The sequence below is a fragment of the Lissotriton vulgaris genome, chromosome 5 (genome assembly GCF_964263255.1).
Source record: "Lissotriton vulgaris chromosome 5, aLisVul1.2, whole genome shotgun sequence".
NCBI lineage: Eukaryota > Metazoa > Chordata > Amphibia > Caudata > Salamandridae > Lissotriton > Lissotriton vulgaris.
This window is the reverse complement of record NC_141693.1, coordinates 52,512,142-52,526,698: the sequence shown is the minus strand read 5'-3', so window position 1 is coordinate 52,526,698 and position 14,557 is coordinate 52,512,142. Positions and strand designations below refer to the sequence as shown.

General features: G+C 51.6%; 1 protein-coding gene across 1 annotated transcript in view; it reads right to left on the bottom strand.

Annotated features, from left to right (window-relative positions):
- The window catches only part of LOC147710125 (E3 ubiquitin-protein ligase TRIM39-like), a 120,221-nt gene extending 105,890 nt beyond the window's left edge, over positions 1–14,331 (bottom strand). Inside the window, exon 1 of the mRNA XM_086920823.1 lies at positions 13,921–14,331. Within this exon, the coding sequence (XP_086776949.1) occupies positions 13,921–14,331 (411 nt within the window). The remainder of the gene's footprint in view (positions 1–13,920) is intronic.
- Positions 14,332–14,557: the final 226 nt, after the last annotated feature.

The following is a 14,557-nucleotide window of genomic DNA, read 5'->3' as shown; positions in this document are numbered from 1 at the left end:
ACTATATCCACTACAGAGAGTGCAACAGTAGGGAAAGCGTTGGATAACGTAGGGGTAAAAATTACTATTCCCACTCCAGATAGTTCAACAGTAGGGAAAACGTTGGATAGCGTAGGGGTAAACATTACTATTCCCACTCCAGAGAGTGCAACAGTAGGGAAGGCGTTTGATAGTGGGAGGGTTAAAATTACAGTTCCCACTCCAGTGAGTGCAACAGTAGGGAAGGCGTTTGATAGTGGGAGGGTTAAAATTACAGTTCCCACTCCAGAGTGTGCAACAGTAGGGAAAGTGTTGGATAGCGTAGGTGTAAAAATTACTATTCCCACTCCAGAGAGTGCAACAGTAGGGAAAACGTTGGATAGCGTAGGGCTAAAAATTACTATTCCCACTCCAGAGAGTGCAACAGTAGGGAAGGCGTTTGATAGTGGGAGGGTTAAAATTACAGTTCCCACTCCAGTGAGTGCAACAGTAGGGAAAGCGTTGGATAGCGTAGGGGTAAAAATTACTATTCACACTCCAGAGAGTGCAACAGTAGACAAAGCGTTGGTTAGTGTAGGGGTTAAAATTACTATTCCCACACCAATGAGTGCAACAGTAGGGAAAGCGTTGGATAGCGTAGGGGTAAAAATTACTATTACCACTCCAGAGAGTGCAACAGTAGGGAAAGCGCTGTATAGCGTAGGGGTACAAATTACTATTCCCACTCCATAGAGTGCAACAGATGGGAAAGCGTAGGATAGCAAGTGGGAAAAAATTACTATTCCCACTCCAGTGAGTGCAACAGTAGGGAAAGCGTTGGATAGAGTAGGGGTAAAAAAGGAAAGCGTTGGATTGTGTAGGGGTAAAAATGACTATTCCCACTCTAGAGAGTTCAACAGTAGGGAAGGCATTGGATAGTGGGAGGGTAAGAATTACTATTCCCACTCCAGTGAGTGCAACAGTAGAGAAAGCGTTGGATAGCGTAGGGGTAAAAATTACTATTCCCACTCCAGAGAATGCAACAGTAGAGAAAGCGTTGGATAGCGTAGGGGTAAAAATTACTATTCCCACTCCAGAGAGTGCAACAGTGGGGAAAGCATTGGATAGAGTAGAGTTAAAATTTACAATTCCCACTCCATTGAGTGCAACAGTAGGGAAAGCGTTGGATAGCGTAGGGTAAAAATTACTATTCCCACTCCAGAGAGTGCAACAGTAGGGAAAGCGTTGGATAGCGTAGGGGTAAAAATTACTATTCCCACTCCAGAGAGTGCAACAGTAGGGAAAGCGTTGGATAGCAAGAGGGTAAAAATTACTATTCCCACTCCAGAGAGTGCAACAGTAGGGAAAGCGTTGGATAGCGTAGGGGTAAAAATTACTATTCCCACTCCAGAGAGTGCAACAGTAGGGAAAGCGTTGGATAGCGTAGGGGTAAAAATTCCTATTCCCACTCCAGAGAGTGCAACAGTAGGGAAAACCTTGGCTAGAGTAGGGGTAAAAATTACTATTCCCACTCCAGTGAGTGCGACAGTAGGGAAAGTAAATACTTCATATATTTATTTAAAAAATATATATATTAATACCAATTACAAATTAATTAAAAAAATTACCAATTAATTTCATATATTATAATAATTAATCAATTAAAAATACAAATAAAAAATATTTATTAAAAATCAGTACCTAGTAATACAAATTAATAACCAATTTACAATTAATTAATTAGCAATTGAAAAAGAATTAACAATTAATTAAAAATGAATACAATAAATAAATGTTTTATAATTAATTATTTTTAAATTGCTTCCCACCCTATTCCCCTATAAACCCACAACCTGCTACAGTAAATAAATTAATAACATTAACATAATTATCAATGAATCAATTAATAAAAATGAATTACCATTTATAATGTCATTAATTACCAATTACAAATTAATTAACAATTAATTCAAGATAAATACCAATAAATAAATTAAAACATTTAATCAATTATAATTAAATTACTTCCCACCCTAGTCCCCCATAAACCCACAACCCGCTACAGAATCAAATTACGCAAAAATTAAATACCATAAAAGTCATTACTTAAAATAAATTATAAAATAAATATACACTTTTCACACATATACTAATATAAAAAACACATTAAAAAATTCGATATTATAAAAAAATCGATATATTTAACATCTATATTATATACTTCGATATTTTGACTTTCTATATTTATGTAAATCGATATTAACTTACTTACCTCAAATTCGATATTTTTGTTGTCTATATTCTGTCCATTCGATATTTTGTCCATTACATTCGATATTTTTGTTGTCTATATTCTGTCCATTCGATATTTAGTCCATTCTATATTTTTAATTCGATATTAATGCAATTCTATATTTTTTACTCAATATTTTGACTGTATACCGTCTGCAACAGAGAAAAGACGACAAGAGACCAACCTCATACAGGGCCTGCAACAGAGAACAGACGACCAGAGAACAGACGACCAGAGACCAGCCTCATACAGGGTCTGCAACAGAGAACAGACGACCAGAGACCAGCCTCATACAGGGTCTGCAACAGAGAACAGACGACGAGAGACCAGCCTCATTCAGGGCCTGCAACAGAGAACAGACAACAAGAGACCAACCTCATACAGGGTCTGCAACAGAGAACAGGCAACCGGACACCAGCCTCATACAGGGCCTGTAACAGAGAACAGACGACCAGAGACCAGCCTCATGCAGGGTCAGCAACAGAGAACAGAGCCAGAGACCAGCCTCATATACGATCGGCAACAGAGAACAGACGACCAGAGACAGGCCTCATACAGGGTCTGCTACAAAGAACAGACAACCAGAGACCAGCCTCATACATGGTCTGCTACAGAGAACAGACAACCAGAGACAGGCCTCATACAGGGTCTGCTACAGAGAACAGACAACCAGAGATCAGCCTCATACAGGGTCTGCAACAGAGAACAGACAACCAGAGACCAGCCTCATACAGGGTCTGCAACAGAGAACAGACAACCAGAGACCAGCCTCATACAGGGTCTGCCACAGAGAACAGACAACCAGAGACAAGCCTCATACAGGGTCTGCAACAGAGAACAGACAACCAGAGACCAGCCTCATACAGGGTCTGCAACAGAGAACAGACAACCAGAGACCAGCCTCATACAGGGTCTGCAACAGAGAACAGACAACCAGAGCCCAGCATCATTCAGAGTCCACTACAGAGAACAGAACAAGATACCAACCTCATACAGGGTCTGCAACAGAGAACCGACGACCAGAGACTAGCCTCATAGAGGGCCTGCAACAGAGAACAGACAACCAGAGAAAAGCCTCATACAGGGTCTGCTACAGAGAACAAACAACCAGGACAAGCCTCATACACAAGCCTCATACAGGGTCTGCAACAGAGAACAGACAACCAGAGACCAGCCTCATACAGGGTCTGAAACAGGGAACAGACAACCAGAGACCAGCCTCATACAGGGTCTGCAACACAGAACAGACAACCAGAGACCAGCCTCATACAGGGTCTGCAACAGAGAACAGAACCCAAGACCAGCCTCATACAGGGTCTGCAACAGAGAACATACAACCAGAGACCAGGTTCATACAGGGTCTGCAACAGAGAACAGACAACCAGAGACAAGCCTCATACAGGGTCTGCAACAGAGAACAGACAACCAGAGACCAGCCTCATACAGGGTCTGCAACAGAGAACAGACAACCAGAGACCAACCTCATACAGGGTCTGCAAAACAGAAGAGTGTTCCATGACTCCCCACAAGTACCTGCTTCTTGTGGTGGGTCCTCGCAGAGACGACACGGACTACCGCCCCCACACACACCCTCCCCTGCTCCAGGTAGGTAACAAAACCAGGAATAGGATGCGAGTGAGGATGGCAGCCAAATACCTAGGGCAGGAATGCTTGGAATGGTGGTGGCGGCATTCCCTCTCGCGAGTAGTTTCAGGGCAGCAACTGAACAGGGAGACAAGGGAACACTGATTAGCCACCATTCGTTAGTTAGCAATCACAACCCACAACACTCGGATGGGACACAGATTACCTCCTTATTTGTACAGCTGACCTGCTGCCATCACGGAAGTGGAAAGCGAGAGAATACCAGGCGCTCCTAGCGCTGCGACCAAAGTAAAAGTATGCGCTCCTGCGCTATGACCCAAGGTAAAGTTATGCGCTCCCAGCGCTGTGAAAACATAGCAAGGAAACGTGCTTCCAGCGCGGGGACCGAAGGAAAAATTATGCGCTTCCAGAGCTGTGAAAACAAAGCAAGGGTATGCGCTTCCAGAGCGGTGAAAACAAAGCAAGGATATGCGCTCCCAGCGTGGTAAAGGCAAGCAAGATATGCGCTCCTAGCGCGGCTCAAACAAACATACAAACGCGCTCCTGCGCTATCTGTACGGGCGAGTTCTGGCTCTGGTTTCCGGTAATACGGCGTTCCGCAGCGGGAACACGGCGTGAAAGTACACGAAGCGCCGAGCTTCGGGGAGCGCGCTTAATAAGCGACTTTTCCTGGACGCTCCGATGACGTGGTCGTGCTTCCGGCCGCCGGCTGGAACGCTACCAGCCGAGACCGGAAGTGAGGATTTCCTGTACCCATACGAGCGTTCGTCAAGCACACAGACAACAGGCAAGCGTGGGGGAAGGGGGAGGGTCCAGGAACCATGACAAACAGACAACCAGAGACCAGCCTCATACAGGGTCTGCAACAGAGAACAGAACCCAAGACCAGCCTCATACAGGGCCTGCAACAGAGAACAGACGACCAGAGAACAGACGACCAGAGACCAGCCTCATACAGGGCCTGCAACAGAGAACAGACGACTAGAGACCAGCCTCATACAGGGTCTGCAACAGAGAACAGACGACGAGAGACCAGCCTCATTCAGGGCCTGCAACAGAGAACAGACAACAAGAGACCAACCTCATACAGGGTCTGCAAAAGACAACAGACAACCAGAGACCAGCCTCATACAGGGCCTGCAACAGAGAACAGACAACCAGAGGCCAGCCTCATACAGGGCCTGTAACAGAGAACAGACGACCAGAGACCAGCCTCATACAGGGTCAGCAACAGAGAACAGAGCCAGAGACCAGCCTCATATACGATCGGCAACAGAGAACAGACGCCCAGAGACAGGACTCATACAGGGTTTGCTACAAAGAACAGACAACCAGAGACCAGCCTCATACAGGGTCTGCTACAGAGAACAGACAACCAGAGACAGGCCTCATACAGGGTCTGCAACAGAGAACAGACAACCAGAGACCAGCCTCATACAGGGTCTGCAACAGAGAACAGACAACCAGAGACCAGCCTCATACAGGGTCTGCAACAGAGAACAGACAACCAGAGCCCAGCATCATTGAGAGTCCACTACAGAGAACAGAACAAGATACCAACCTCATACAGGGTCTGCAACAGAGAACCGACGACCAGAGACTAGCCTCATAGAGGGCCTGCAACAGAGAACAGACAACCAGAGAAAAGCCTCATACAGGGTCTGCTACAGAGAACAAACAACCAGAGACAAGCCTCATACAGGGTCTGCAACAGAGAACAGACAACCAGAGACCAGCCTCATACAGGGTCTGAACCAGGGAACAGACAACCAGAGACCAGCCTCATACAGGGTCTGCAACACAGAACAGACAACCAGAGACCAGCCTCATACAGGGTCTGCAACAGAGAACAGAACCCAAGACCAGCCTCATACAGGGTCTGCAACAGAGAACATACAACCAGAGACCGGGTTCATACAGGGTCTGCAACAGAGAACAGACAACCAGAGACAAGCCTCATACAGGGTCTGCAACAGAGAACAGACAACCAGAGACCAGCCTCATACAGGGTCTGCAACAGAGAACAGACAACCAGAGACCAACCTCATACAGGGTCTGCAACACAGAAGAGTGTTCCATGACTCCCCACAAGTACCTGCTTCTTGTGGTGGGTCCTCGCAGAGACGACACGGACTACCGCCCCCACACACACCCTCCCCTGCTCCAGGTAGGTAACAAGACCAGGAATAGGATGCGAGTGAGGATGGCAGCCAAATACCTAGGGCAGGAATGCTTGGAATGGTGGTGGCGGCATTCCCTCTCGCGAGTAGTTTCAGGGCAGCAACTGAACAGGGAGACAAGGGAACACTGATTAGCCACCGTTCGTTAGTTAGCAATCACAACCCACAACACTCGGATGGGACACAGATTACCTCCTTATTTGTACAGCTGACCTGCTGCCATCACGGAAGTGGAAAGCGAGAGAATACCAGGCGCTCCTAGCGCTGCGACCAAAGTAAAAGTATGCGCTCCTGCGCTATGACCCAAGGTAAAGTTATGCGCTCCCAGCGCTGTGAAAACAAAGCAAGGAAACGTGCTTCCAGCGCGGGGACCGAAGGGAAAATTATGCGCTTCCAGCGCTGTGAAAACAAAGCAAGGGTATGCGCTTCCAGCGCGGTGAAAACAAAGCAAGGATATGCGCTCCCAGCGTGGTAAAGGCAAGCAAGATATGCGCTCCTAGCGCGGCTCAAACAAACATACAAACGCGCTCCTGCGCTATCTGTACGGGCGAGTTCTGGCTCTGGTTTCCGGTAATACGGCGTTCCGCAGCGGGAACACGGCGTGAAAGTACACGAAGCGCCGAGCTTCGGGGAGCGCGCTTAATAAGCGACTTTTCCTGGACGCTCCGATGACGTGGTCGTGCTTCCGGCCGCCGGCTGGAACGCTACCAGCCGAGACCGGAAGTGAGGATTTCCTGTACCCATACGAGTGTTCGTCAAGCACACAGACAACAGGCAAGCGTGGGGGAAGGGGGAGGGTCCAGGAACCATGACAAACAGACAACCAGAGACCAGCCTCATACAGGGTCTGCAACAGAGAACAGAACCCAAGACCAGCCTCATACAGGGCCTGCAACAGAGAACAGACGACCAGAGAACAGACGACCAGAGACCAGCCTCATACAGGGCCTGCAACAGAGAACAGACGACTAGAGACCAGCCTCATACAGGGTCTGCAACAGAGAACAGACGACGAGAGACCAGCCTCATTCAGGGCCTGCAACAGAGAACAGACAACAAGAGACCAACCTCATACAGGGTCTGCAAAAGACAACAGACAACCAGAGACCAGCCTCATACAGGGCCTGCAACAGAGAACAGACAACCAGAGACCAGCCTCACACAGGGCCTGTAACAGAGAACAGACGACCAGAGACCAGCCTCATACAGGGTCAGCAACAGAGAACAGAGCCAGAGACCAATCAATCAGTGACACTTATAAAGCGCGCTACATACCCGTGGGGTCTCAAGGCGCTGGGGGGGGGGGGGAGCCGCTACTGCTCGAACAGCCAGGTCTTCAGCTTCTTCCTGAAGGAGAGGTGGTCTTGGGTCAGGCGCAGGTCGGTCGGGAGGGAGTTCCAGGTCTTGGCGGCCAGGTGGGAGAAGGACCTTCCTCCTGTAGTCGCTCTTCGGATGCGGGGGACGGCGGCGAGGGCGTGGTTGGCTGATCGGAGGTGGCGTTTGGGAGCGTAGAAGTTGACTCGGCTGTTGAGGTAGCTCGGGCCTTGGTCGTGTAGGGCTTTGTGTGCGTGGGTGAGGAGGCGGAAGGTGATTCTTTTGTTGACGGGGAGCCAGTGAAGGTCTCGCAGATGTCCGGAGATGTGGCTGGTTCGTGGGATGTCGAGGATGAGTCTGGCTGAGGCGTTCTGGATCCGCTGGAGTCTCTTCTGGAGCTTGGCGGTGGTCCCGGCGTAGAGGGCGTTGCCGTAGTCCAGTCGGCTGGTGACGAGGGCCTGGGTGACGGTCTTCCTGGTCTCGGTGGGGATCCACCAGAAGATCTTCCGTAGCATGCGTAGGATGTTGAAGCATGCCGAGGAGACGTTGTTGACTTGCCTGGTCATGGAGAGGGAGGAGTCCAGGATGAAGCCCAGGTTGCGTGCATGGTCTGTCGGTTTGGGTGCGGTGCCCAGGGCGGGAGGCCACCAGGAGTCGTCCCAGGCGGAGGGAGAGGAGCCCAGGATGAGGACCTCCGTCTTGTCTGAGTTCAGTTTCAGGCGGCTGGTCGTCATCCACTCGGCTACCTCTTTCATCCCTTCGTGCAGGTTGGCTCTGGCGGCGGCGGGGTCGTTGGTCAGGGAGAGGATCAGCTGGGTGTCGTCGGCGTAGGAGATTATGCTGAGGTTGTGTTTGCGTACGATGGCCGCGAGGGGGCTCATGTAGACGTTGAAGAGGGTGGGGCTCAGAGATGATCCTTGGGGGACGCCGCAGATGACTTCGGTGGCCTCTGACTTGTACGGTGGTAGGCGGACTCTCTGTGTTCTCCCGTCGAGGAAGGAGGTGATCCACTCCAGCGCCTTGTCCTGGATTCCGACGTTGCTGAGGCGCCGTACTAGGGTGCGGTGGCAGACCGTGTCGAATGCCGCGGAGAGGTCTAGGAGGATGAGGGCCGCTGTTTCTCCATTGTCCATCAGGGCTCGGATGTCGTCGGTGGCGGCGATGAGGGCGGTCTCGGTGCTGTGGTTGGCTCGGAAGCCGGACTGTGAGGGGTCGAGGGATCCGTTCGTCTCGAGGAAAGCGGCCATCTGCTTGTTGACGGTCTTCTCGATGACTTTGGCTGGAAACGGGAGGAGCGAGATGGGGCGGTAATTCTTGAGGTCGGTGGGGTCCGCTGTTGGTTTCTTGAGTAGGGCGCTGAGTTCGGCGTGTTTCCAGCTCTCGGGGAAGATGGTGGTGTCGAGGGATGTGTTGATGATGTCTCGCAGGTGGGGTGCGATGACAGCGTCGGCTTTGTTGAAGACGTGGTGAGGGCAGGGGTCGGTCGGTGATCCGGAGTGGATGGAGTTCATCGTGCGGATGGTGTCTTCGGTGCTGATCGGGGTCCAGGCGTGGAGGGTGGTGGTGGGGGGTGGTTGTTCGGTCATGGTGTGCGTTGGTTGGTTGTTGAAGCTGTTGTGTATGTCCGCGATCTTGTTGTGGAAGTATGAAGCCAGGGAGTTGCAGAGGTCTTGCGATGGGGTGATGTCGTTGTTTCCTGCGCTGGGGTTGGAGAGCTCTTTGACGATGTTGAAGAGTTCCTTGCAGTTGTGTGCGTTGTTGTCCAACCGGTCCTTGAATGCTGTTTTCTTGGCGGCGCGGATCAGCTGGTGGTGTTTCCGGGTGGCAAGTTTGAAGGAGGTCCTGTTGTCCGGTGTCGGTTCCCTTCTCCAGACTTTCTCGAGGGCTCGGCAGTTCTTCTTGGAGCTCTTGAGTTCGTCGGTGAACCATGGGGCTTTCTTGCTGCCGGGTCTGCTGGGCGGGGTCCTCAGTGGGGCGAGTTCGTCCGCGCAGTTGCTGATCCACTTCGTGAGGTTGTCGGCGGCCTGGCTGGGGTTCGCTGAGCTGGCAGGAGGGTGCTGGCTCAGGGAGGTGGCGAGCTGGTCTGCTGTGATCTTGTTCCAGCTTCTGCGGGCGGTCTGTTGCTGGTGGTGGTGGGTCGTTGTTTTCTTGAAGGTGAAGTGGACGCAGCTGTGGTCCGTCCATTGAAGCTCTGTGGTGTGGCTGAAGTTGATGTCCTTGCTGGATGAGAAGACAGCGTCGAGTGTGTGTCCGGCGAGGTGGGTGGGGGTGGACACCAGTTGCTTGAGTCCCAGGTTGGCGAGGTTGTCGAGCAGGGTGATGGTGTTGCGGTCGCTGTTGTTCTCCAGGTGGAAGTTGAGGTCCCCCAGGAGGATGTAGTCAGCGGAGGGGAGGGCATGCGGGCTGACGAAGTCGGCGATGTCCTCGCTGAATTGTGTGCGTGGTCCAGGGGGTCGGTAGATCAGGGTGCCTCTGAGGGTGGTGTTCGGGTTGGTGTGGATCTGGAAATGCAGGTGTTCGGCGGTGGTCAGGGAGTTGTCGGTGCTGGTCGTGAGACGGATGGTGCTCCTGTGGACGATGGCGATGCCTCCTCCCATCTGGTTGGCGTTTCGGTCCCTCCGGACGATCTTGTAGCCCTCTGGGATGGCGATGGTGATGTCGGGAGCTGAAGAGGCGTTCATCCAGGTCTCCGTGAGGAAGGCAACGTCTGGAGCTGTGGTGTCAAGGAGGTTCCAGAGTTCGATGGCATGTCTGTGGATGGAGCGGGTGTTGAGCAGGATGCACTTGAGGTGGGTACTGCTGGTGTTCGGCTTGGTGGGTGCTGGTGCGAGGCAGGTCCGGATGCAGGTGAACTTGCAGGCGTGGCAGCTGAAGGGTCCGTGGGTACGTCGTGGAGAGGCTTGATGGCATTCTGGGGGTCGGCCGGTGTTGAGAGCGGTGAGGGTGGCGGCGGAGTACGTCAGGCGGGTCGGTCGGGGTCTTCGTGGGCCAGGGGTCCTGGCGCTGGTCGCGATCCGGTCGCGGACGGGCGCAGACGGGCTTACCTTTGGCGCGCCTTCGGCGCACAATCGGCGCGCCCGCTGCGCGTGACCGCTGCGCGTCCGCACGGTCGCCATTTAAGGCGAAGTGCGCGGGTGGGCGGAGCAGCTGGGAGGCGGGAGCGGGGAGGGAACAGAAGAGAAAAAGGGGCGGGGCCAATGGCGGTGGCGGGAAGCGAGAGCGGAGGGCGGCGAGGTAGGCGGCCAATCAGGAAGGAAACTGGACACGGCACAGGGGATACAAAGAAATTAACAGGCACAAATTACGGGCAAAACAAGGAAAAACAGCAAAATACGCGAGCAGACGGCAGAAACAGACAAGCACAAAATACGGGCAAAACAAGGAAAAACAGCAAAATACGCGAGCAGACGGCAGAAACAGGCAAGCACAAATTACGGGCAAAACAAGGAAAAACAGCAAAATACGCGAGCAGACGGCAGAAACAGGCAAGCACAAATTACGGGCAAAACAAGGAAAAACAGCAAAATACGCGAGCAGACGGCAGAAACAGACAAGCACAAATTACGGGCAAAACAAGGAAAAACAGCAAAATACGCGAGCAGACGGCAGGAACAGACAAGCACAAATTTAGGGCAAAACAACTGGGAAACCAGAGGGGAGCGACCACGGCGTCAGCGAGGCCGGCGGCGAGGCAGAAGGCAGGCAGAGGGGAACACACGCAGCAGCTGGTGGCCGTGCGGCGCGGGGGTGTCCCACAAGTGGCCTCATATACGATCGGCAACAGAGAACAGACGACCAGAGACAGGACTCATACAGGGTCTGCTACAAAGAACAGACAACCAGAGACCAGCCTCATACAGGGTCTGCTACAGAGAACAGACAACCAGAGACAGGCCTCATACAGGGTCTGCTACAGAGAACAGACAACCAGAGATCAGCCTCATACAGGGTCTGCAACAGAGAACAGACAACCAGAGACCAGCCTCATACAGGGTCTGCAACAGAGAACAGACAACCAGAGACCAGCCTCATACAGGGTCTGCCACAGAGAACAGACAACCAGAGACAAGCCTCATACAGGGTCTGCAACAGAGAACAGACAACCAGAGACCAGCCTCATACAGGGTCTGCAACAGAGAACAGACAACCAGAGACCAGCCTCATAAAGGGTCTGCAACAGAGAACAGACAACCAGAGCCCAGCATCATTCAGAGTCCACTACAGAGAACAGAACAAGATACCAACCTCATACAGGGTCTGCAACAGAGAACCGACGACCAGAGACTAGCCTCATAGAGGGCCTGCAACAGAGAACAGACAACCAGAGAAAAGCCTCATACAGGGTCTGCTACAGAGAACAAACAACCAGAGACAAGCCTCATACAGGGTCTGCAACAGAGAACAGACAACCAGAGACCAGCCTCATACAGGGTCTGAACCAGGGAACAGACAACCAGAGACCAGCCTCATACAGGGTCTGCAACACAGAACAGACAACCAGAGATCAGCCTCATACAGGGTCTGCAACAGAGAACAGACAACCAGAGACCAGCCTCATACAGGGTCTGCAACAGAGAACAGACAACCAGAGACCAGCCTCATACAGGGTCTGCCACAGAGAACAGACAACCAGAGACAAGCCTCATACAGGGTCTGCAACAGAGAACAGACAACCAGAGACCAGCCTCATACAGGGTCTGCAACAGAGAACAGACAACCAGAGACCAACCTCATACAGGGTCTGCAACACAGAAGAGTGTTCCATGACTCCCCACAAGTACCTGCTTCTTGTGGTGGGTCCTCGCAGAGACGACACGGACTACCGCCCCCACACACACCCTCCCCTGCTCCAGGTAGGTAACAAGACCAGGAATAGGATGCGAGTGAGGATGGCAGCCAAATACCTAGGGCAGGAATGCTTGGAATGGTGGTGGCGGCATTCCCTCTCGCGAGTAGTTTCAGGGCAGCAACTGAACAGGGAGACAAGGGAACACTGATTAGCCACCGTTCGTTAGTTAGCAATCACAACCCACAACACTCGGATGGGACACAGATTACCTCCTTATTTGTACAGCTGACCTGCTGCCATCACGGAAGTGGAAAGCGAGAGAATACCAGGCGCTCCTAGCGCTGCGACCAAAGTAAAAGTATGCGCTCCTGCGCTATGACCCAAGGTAAAGTTATGCGCTCCCAGCGCTGTGAAAACAAAGCAAGGAAACGTGCTTCCAGCGCGGGGACCGAAGGGAAAATTATGCGCTTCCAGCGCTGTGAAAACAAAGCAAGGGTATGCGCTTCCAGCGCGGTGAAAACAAAGCAAGGATATGCGCTCCCAGCGTGGTAAAGGCAAGCAAGATATGCGCTCCTAGCGCGGCTCAAACAAACATACAAACGCGCTCCTGCGCTATCTGTACGGGCGAGTTCTGGCTCTGGTTTCCGGTAATACGGAGTTCCGCAGCGGGAACACGCCGTGAAAGTACACGAAGCGCCGAGCTTCGGGGAGCGCGCTTAATAAGCGACTTTTCCTGGACGCTCCGATGACGTGGTCGTGCTTCCGGCCGCCGGCTGGAACGCTACCAGCCGAGACCGGAAGTGAGGATTTCCTGTACCCATACGAGCGTTCGTCAAGCACACAGACAACAGGCAAGCGTGGGGGAAGGGGGAGGGTCCAGGAACCATGACAAACAGACAACCAGAGACCAGCCTCATACAGGGTCTGCAACAGAGAACAGAACCCAAGACCAGCCTCATACAGGGTCTGCAACAGAGAACAGACGAGCAAAGGTAGACCAGCCTCATACAGGGTTCCACAGAGTAAGAAGCTGGGGATATTTGTTGGTGTTTCGGATTAACAAGTGAGTGATTAAATCTTTAAGGGGATAGAAAGTATGTTTGGTGTTTTAATTGATCTAAACTCACTCTGAGGGTCCTAAAGAGAAGGGTGCCCAAGAGCACACAGGTACGTATACAACCTGCGATCCGTGAAAGCTGACATATATTCCTTAAATTTCTCTTCTTGACTCAGAGAGTGTCTTCACTTGTGAATCCTGACTACCCACATACACACTATGTACTCTTAGGCACCCTACTCTATGGGATTGATGGTGTGAATTTTGATCCCTTCACCCCCCAAAATATACTTTGTATCCTCTTAAAGACTTAACGAGTGAATTCACTTGTAAATGCTGAACACCCACAGACATACCTTGTGCTCCTCTGCAATTTCTTCCTGGGTAGAACTTACAATGTCTTTACTTGTGAACCCTCGAAATCCACACACTTTCCTTGTTTTCTGCAGCCTCCTCCGTGGGACACACAGGGTGACTTGTGGCCTCTGAACATTTGTACACACAGGGTCTGTGCTCAGGCTGCCCCTTGATGTGAAGCACCGAGTGACTTTCTGATCTCTGAATTTTCACAGACCTATCTTGTGCTCCTCTGTTGTCCATACTGTAAACACACACACACACACACACACACACACAAAGACACACACACGCCATGTACACCTTTGCAGGCTTCTCAACAGGGTTTAAGGTGTGAGTTGGTTGTCCCTGAAAGCCACAGACGTACCTTGTGCTCCTCTGCAGCCTCCTCTACAGGACTTGCTGAGTGAGTTTTATGCTCCTTGGACTCTCGGCAGACCCAGCATATCATCCTCTGATCCTCTGCACAGAACAGTAGCTGTGCCTGGTTATGTTTCTCACACAGATTCTCCTCCTGGGGCTTCACAGGGGGCAGATGAAGCTGTTTTGCAATTTCCACTACGTTCTTCAGTTGTCTGTTGGGTCGGAGGTTTTTCCCAGATATCTCCCTGCACTGTGGACAGGGGAAGTTTCCATCTTTCTCCTCCCAGCTCTGAGTGATGCAGGAGCGGCAGAAGTTGTGTCCACAATCAATAATCACCGGATCAGTAAAATATTCCAAACAGATGGAACAAGTGGCCTCTTCCTTGAGGTTCCCGAGCTGAGCTGCTGCCGCCATGATGCAGAAATGCAGGAAGTGAAGGTAAGTTTCATTTCTTTCTCTTTGTGAGGTGGGTGTGTCTGTGCGTCTGCCCCTCTCTGTCTGCAGTGGGTGTGTCTGTGCGTCTGCCCCTCTCTGCCTGCGCTGGGCCTTCCTGGTTCATGTTACAGGCACAGAACAGACTCTGTCACAACTGTCTCCTGTGCTTTACCTGTACTTTTCCACATTTCTCAGCTAAACACAC